Source organism: Peromyscus eremicus, chromosome 1 (assembly GCF_949786415.1).
Source record: "Peromyscus eremicus chromosome 1, PerEre_H2_v1, whole genome shotgun sequence".
NCBI classification, from domain to species: domain Eukaryota; kingdom Metazoa; phylum Chordata; class Mammalia; order Rodentia; family Cricetidae; genus Peromyscus; species Peromyscus eremicus.
In genome coordinates this window covers 168317681-168325210 of record NC_081416.1, presented here as the reverse complement: position 1 = coordinate 168325210, position 7530 = coordinate 168317681, and the positions used below count along the sequence as shown (strand labels likewise).

The window sequence follows — 7530 nt, the reverse complement described above, 5'->3', positions numbered from 1 at the left end:
ATCATTCCCTGTGTCTCCGAGACCATATTCTGCAAGGAGACCCTATGTAGTCCCCTCCCTCCTATCATCATCCATGAGGAAAGACAGGGGGATCACAGGGCAATCACCTGGGAGAGCAAAGGCATCCTAGAAAGGTGAGGGAGGGCATGGGCAGACCTGAATCACATTCAGCCAGCACAGGAAACTGGGGGTGGAGGGGTCTCCCTGGTGCCCTCCGTAATAAGCTGGAGCACAGGGTCCTCTTCCTAGGACACACAGATCACCTCCTCCTGCACACCAGAATATGAACCCTTGAGATAAAGTGTATCCCTTGACAGACACCTAACTGGTAATGCCAGTGATGATGGATCTGGGCCCTCCCCAGCCATCACTCAGTGCCTAGAGAAGACTGCCACTCCATGCCAGGAGTAAATCCCACCTTCCCTGAGCATTGAGATCACAGGGAAGACTGGGCTCTGCTGTTTTTTTTTTTTTTTTTTTTTTTTGTGTGTGTGTGTGTGTCACAAGGAAATACACTCTTGTCTATAGGAAGTTCAGGGACAAAGCTTTGGAGTGGTCTCTTGTTCTCTTGGGGTACAGACATTTCTCAGTCTTGAGGCTCAAAGTATGTTCCAGAACACTGAACCAGAAAGGAATAGAAAGATGGGAGGCAACACTCACAGAACAGACCAATGTGCATATACAAACTCCACCCCCAGCCCATCTGACTCCAGGAAGTGCCCTCCTCTGAGAGGAGGCTGAGGTCTGGGAATAAAAGCAGAGCAGACACCAGAGGAGTCCAGCTTGGCAGCAGCCTGAGAGACAAACCTCCTCTCCAGAACAAGAGCCTAGCCCACAGCAGAGACTATGGAGCTCACCTCAGCCCCTCTCCACAAAGCACAGGTCTTCTGGAGGGGACTCCTGCTCACAGGTGAGGAGACATTACTCGGGAATAGAGAGTTGGGGAGCTCAGAGACTGGATGGGGTCTTCTGGGAGGGGGAAGTAGCCTGAGAAGTGACATCTTGAAATCTGAGAGCAACAGGAAGCTGTTGGTGGATAGAAATTGGTGTGTGGGGAGGAAAAACTCAGTTATTTCTCATTGTAAGTATATCAGCACTGGCCACTGTATCCTGAAGACTGACATTCACACCTCTGTCAGAGTGACTCTTCAAGTAAAACTCAAACTGAGGCCAGTAAACAACAGCATCATTGCATAGGACCAGAGATATTTGCAAAAACCTAGGCTTTGGGGAACACATTTGCTCACAGGTATCTGAACCTGTTTTTGGTAGAGAGATGAAAACCAAAAAGAACAAGTCCTCTTCAAAAGCCCTCCTACTACTGGGCAGGAAGACAGAGCAGAAAGGACATCTAGAAAGTGGGCCCAGGGTTTCACAAGCACTTCAGAAGAAACAGAGCAGGGAAAGGTCAGAAAATGAAGGCACAGAGTCTTTAGAGGAGGAGGTCAGACAAGACATGCTACACTCACCAAAGATTCTGAGTATGAGTAGGGATCTGAGGGCAGTGAGGGGTGAGCTGTATAGGCACCAAGAAGACAGTCTCATACATTCTAAGATTTATGGGTACTGATGAATGGGGGTGATGCTGCTGACCTTGCCCCAATAGGACACACACACACCAAGGCTGAGAGTTGAAGGCACTCAGGGTTCAAATTTCTACCAAATGGAAAGTCCTAATATTGAAAGACTTTTCTCTCTTCCCTCTTAGCCTCACTTGTACCCTACTGGACCTCTCCCACCACTGCCCAAGTCACTGTGGAAGCAGTTCCATCACATGTTGCTGAAGGGGACAACGTCCTTCTACTTGTCCACAATCTGCCAGCAACAGCCCCATTTTTTCACTGGTACAAGGGGAAAAATGTTGATCAGAGGAATGAAATTGCACGATTGGTAATATCCAGAGGTAAAATAGAACCGGGGACTGTGTACAGCGGCAGAGAGATAATATTCCCCAATGGATCCTTGTTCTTCCTGAATGTCACTCAAAAAGATGCAGGAGTCTATTTGCTACGTGTGACTATGAAAAACTTTGATGAAGAGAAAGCATCTGTGCAGTTTCATGTAGAGGGTAAGCAATTCTCTGTAACTTCTGGGTCCTGAGTGGAGCTAAGCCTCCTTCACACATAGGAATGTCAGTCCTAGATGGCTCTGTGTTAAGGTCCCCATATGGTGAATCAAGCATTGGGTAAAGGACACACACTAAAATGTGGAAAAAAGCAGCAATAAATCAGGATGCCTCACTTCAATCCACCCTCAGAGAAGAGGGGATGAGGTAACTGAGCCCAGGCATGTCAGACTCTGACCAGGGTCTTAGGTGCTCATCATGCACATGGCCTTGAGAAAGACACTTCAGGACTCAAGCAGGGCCTGGCTGAGGAAACCATGAGAGTCTCACAGAGAGATGAACACCTGAAGCTTTGTTCAAGAACTCCATGCCAGACTGGACCAGGAATCCTGGGATGGTTGTAGACTGGGTTTGAATTTGACCTGCTGTTGGAGCAGATGGGGGACAATGATGGATTGTAGGCTGGGAGCCTGCTGACAGTCTTTTGATAGACTTTTCTCTCTTCTCTCTTAGCCTCACTTGTAACCTATGGGACCTCCATCAACACTGACAAAGTCACTGTGGAAGTAGTTCCATCACACATTGCTGAAGGGGACAACGTCCTTCTACTTGTCCACAATCTGCCAGCAACAGCCCCATTCTTTCACTGGTACAAGGGGAAAAATGTTGATCAGAGGAATGAAATTGCGCGATTGGTAATACCCAGACGTAAACTAGAACGAGGGCCTGTATACAGTGGCAGAGAGACACTATACCCCAAAGGATCCTTGTTCTTCCAGAACGTTACTCAGAAAGATGCAGGAGTCTATTTGCTTCGTGTGACTATGAAAAACTTTGATGAAAAGAAAGCATCTGTGCAATTTAAGGTTCACCCTAAGTAATTCTCTGTAACTTCTGGTGGCCGAAGCCACGCTGTCACCCTTGGAAAAGGCACATAAATGTTTTTCAAATGGAGCTCTTTAGAAGGCAAGGCACTTTAGAGAATCCCATCCATTTGGAAAGACCTATAGAAACAATACTACATTCCTCTGTGCTGATCCTAGGGAGCTCACGAGCTTCAGGCCTCTCTAACTTTGAGCTATGCTTCTTCTTGTGGTATATCTTAGTTTTACTTTGTTAATTGTGATTTTGCCTGTGATTTCTGGAAACAAAGCTGATCTGTTACAGAAAGATTGTCTCTGGTGGCCTCTGGATGCCTTTGGAGTCATTCTGAGTGAACAGGAGGAACTCACTAAATTCAATGTGTTTTGCTTATTCAACTCCAGAAAGGGATAAACATACTCCAAAGAACTAAAGAACTTGAAAAACGGTTTCTTAAAGGTGACCTTAAAATCTTTTAGGAACATATGATGAAAAGATATAGGACATGAAATGTCAGACATTCCTCTGGCGCCAGGACATGAAAACTTAGATATTTTTCTAATGTCAAAAAATCAGTAAAGGTATCTAAAACTCCCAGGTCCCTTAAAAGAAAAGCACATGCAGAAATTGCCAGGAAGAATAGATATTTAGTCCCAGCAGTTAAAGAGTTAGGTATTAATCATTCCTCTTTTGAGGACTTATAAAGAATAGGATTATAACTGTAGTCCACATGAAAGGTATATACAGATTACTTAGAAATTGGCAAACACCTGAACATGATATCCTAGATGTAACAATACACTCAGGAGATTACAACAATATGAAAGTATCATATTGTTAAGAAGTAATCTCAGGGCTTAAATCTCTTACTTTGTACCAGCGTGTTTGTTGCTGGCTGGGGCACACTATGAAGGAGATCTAATCATTTGGCTTGCACTATAATGATATGGGGTAAAGGCCAATGACGTCAAGGGAGTAGGATGAAGAAGAGAACTAAAATGAATGAATGTGAATGATTCTTGGGAAATGATTAAAGAGAAATGATTAGAAATTGCTCATACTTGAATACATTAGAACTTGTATAATAAAGACGGCCTGAGCTAGTTGGGACCATCACTTTGAAAGGCAAACAGTGGTCCTACTTTTCATTCTTCACCGACTTCACACCTCCATCCTGTGGCACAGAAGCCCACTGGCATGGACTCCAGCACTCTGGGTCGTGGGTGGAGCTAATCCTACTTCACACATAGGGTTGTCAATCCTGGATGACTCAAGGTTGTGGTCCCCACATGGTGGTTCAAGCATTCAGTAAAGGACACACATTAATGTGTGGAAAAAACAGCCATAAATCAGGATGCCTCACTTGGATCTGAGAAGAGAGGTTGGGGTAACTGAGCCCAGGCACATCAGACTTTGCCCAAGTCTTAGATACTCACCATGAACATGGCCTTGAGAAAGACCTTTCAGGACTCAGGCAGGGCCTGGCTGAGGAAACCATGAGAGTCTCACAGAGAGATGAGCACCTGAAGATTTGCTCAAGAACTCCATGCCAGACTGGACCAGGAATCCTGGGATGGTTGTAGACTGGGTTTGAATTTGATCTCCTGTTGGAGCTCACAGGGAACAATGATGGATTGTAGGCTGGGAGCCTGCTGACAGTCAGCCTCTGAGAGCCATGTCTGAGGTAGGTCACCTGGGTGTCTCCTCCTGAGAATCAGTGTGCTCAGCATAGGTGGAGAAGTATGAAAGCCAATAAGCTAGCTAATCGATGGTTCTCAGATCTCCTAGGGAGGTCAAGAGTGATAGCAGGGGTGTAAGTATAGAAAAGGCAGCTCCTTGTCCTCTGGGATTATTTCCTGCAGGCAAACACTAACAGACACTTCTTGGTGGAAGGTCAGGTCATTGTTCACATTTAAGGTTAACTTGCAGGCATGGCAATGATCATTTACCATGTGTCCTATTATACGGAAACTGAGACAGGAAACACAGTCACTGAGTCAGGGTCACATAGGCCATGGGTGGCACAAGCTATCTGTCCACAGCCACATCTACAGCCTCCCCACCTGGAGACATTACTAGATGACTTATAGTCTTTTAGATCATTTTGTAGACTCAGGCTTCTTTGACGGATCCCTGACTCATGTCAATCAACATCAAATACCTGACAAGAATGGTTCACCTGTGGCTGTGCCCTATATCAATGCCAGACAGATCCTGTGTGATGTGTGTGAGATCTATGACAGGCTGTCAGGTTTCTTAGAGAAGATCAATGAAAAGACTAATCATGAACCATCTATAGGACAGCCATGAACAGCAAAGGCTTGGAGGGTGTTGGTCTACACTGTGTAGAGGAGGTCAGTGCAGCTGGAGGGACACGAACCTTGTGTCTCAAGGTGTCTAATGGGTCAGTGAGGACCACGAGATAAATTGAGGTCTCTGATTCCAAGTCTGGAGTCTGTCCATCACCAAACACTGCAGCTCAGTTCACTCATGAGAAAGCCCTTGCTTCTACCATACATAGCACGGGAGACGCCATTGTCTCTGAGCACTCAGCTACTCCATCTGCCTGTAATTTGCTTCTCACTGATTCTTTAAGGATCTGGGTTGGCTAGGAGTTAAGAGACTATCCCAGGTTAAAAAACTCCCCTGCAAGAATCAGAGGTACCACACAGGTCAATCTTCTGTCTGTGGTCAGCACAGCACTGCTACCCAAGCCCAAAATCACAAGCAAGAATTTCTATACCTGGGAGGGGTCTCCAGTAGCATTAATGTGTTGGCCTAAGACTCAGAATATAACCAACTTGTAGAGGGTAAATGGCCAAAGCCTCTCAGAAGAGGACAGGCTGAAGCTGTCTGGGGGCCACAGGACTCTCACTTCACTCAGTGTTGTGAGGACTGACACAGGACCCTACGAGTGTGAAAGACAGACTCCAGTGAGCACCTCTCGAACTGACCCATTCTCTATGAACATTACCTGTGAGTATTTTCTGTTTCATCCTGGCTACAACTGCTGAGATACAGAGGGCTAAATCTACCATACTCGGTCCTCTAGGGGTCATGAAACAGACCCACCATTCAGATACCTAGGTAGGCCTGGGCATCCTGGCCCAGCCCAAGCACATGTAGCCACTCCCAGCATTGAGCTAGAATGGGCCGGAGGGACTCTCCCTGCATAGAGAGACTTAGAGTGATGGAGACAGGGGACATGTCAGACTCAGGCTCAGTGCACACAAGAGTGTGCAGTGCGGATGATTCGTGTGTCCTGGTGGAGATGGATCAGGGCTTGTTTATGCTCTGTGAATGCTCTTCTACTAATCTACATCCCAGCTCTGGGTGAGATCTGTTCAACTAAGGTTATAGCACAGCTCAAAGAGATACTATGTCCTTCTACAGACCAGTATTTCCCCTTCCCTCTGCTGACATCACGTGTGGCTTTGTTCTGTTTGCTCCACATGGTCCAGATGTCACCATCATATCCCCCTCAAAATTCATTTCCATTCAAGGACAAACCTCACATCTCCTGTCACATTGACAAAACTCTCAGTTTGTCAATGGAGAGCTCCAGTCATCCTCCCAAGAGCTCTTTATCCCCAACATCAATACTAATAATAGAGGATTCCATACCTGCCTCGTCTATAACTTTTTCCCTGGAGTAAATAGGACCACAGTCAAGAACATTACAGTCTTTAGTAAGTGGACCTCTGAAATATCAGCACCAGGTTTGGAGTGGAGTCTTTGGCTTCCTGGGAAGACATTGAAGCATTTAATTTCCAGCCCATGTCTATGGGTACAAGCAAAACTCAATCATCTCCCAGTGTCCTGCTCCATCCATATGTCTAATGGTCTCCTGCTTCTCAGAGTTCTCCTGGCTGATAGAGATGGAGCTTGGAATGTGAGCAGGAGGTTCTGCCAGCCTTGGAAGGCCTCATGTTGTGTGAGAGACTTCCCAAGTGAGGGAGAGCCTTAAAGGCATGATTTCTTTCTGTGACTAACACAAGCCTTCCTGTGTCCTCCATCCAATTTCTTTTTATGAACTCCATGACCTACAAGGAATACTCAGGGCTTCCAACTGTGCTCACATGATTCTCTCCAAATTGGAGGAGAGAATTCCCCACAGATGGGGACCAGCAGTCCAGAGCTCTGCTCCCAGCTTGCTCTGCTCCTGTCTCACTGGTGGCTGGCTCAGCTCTGACTCTGTAGGATGGGAAGAGTGGGTGGAGAGGGTGCCTGGGAGCCATGTTCTGAGGCAGGGTGAACCAAGTCACTGACCAGTTGATGATGCTCTTTTGCTTACTCTTTCCAAGGTTCAAAAAAACAAATGTCCACACCTTTAATGCCAGCACTGAAGAGGGAGAGACATGTAGATAGTGTGAGTTTGAGGACAGGCTGGTCTGAATAGCAAATTCCAAGGTAGTCAAGACTGTACAGTGAGACCTTGTCTCCAAAAAAAAGAAATTAATATTGAGGATTAGAGTGGCAGGCTGTGGTCAACACTGTGATAATTCATTTCTTCTCTGTGGTATTTAATCCATATCCATGGGGCAGGAAATAAAACTTTTCTTTTAACAGGAATTCTTCAGTTTGGGGTTTCCTCCAGTCCTGAG

General features: G+C 46.1%; 1 protein-coding gene across 1 annotated transcript in view; it reads left to right on the top strand.

The window, feature by feature from the left end:
* The first annotated feature begins 727 nt into the window (after positions 1-727).
* The window catches only part of LOC131895374 (carcinoembryonic antigen-related cell adhesion molecule 1-like), a 349579-nt gene continuing 342776 nt past the window's right edge, over positions 728-7530 (top strand). Inside the window, exons 1-3 of the mRNA XM_059245814.1 lie at positions 728-910; positions 1709-2068; positions 2579-2942. Coding sequence (XP_059101797.1) covers positions 847-910; positions 1709-2068; positions 2579-2942 — 788 coding nt within the window. The 5' untranslated portion in view covers positions 728-846. The remainder of the gene's footprint in view (positions 911-1708; positions 2069-2578; positions 2943-7530) is intronic.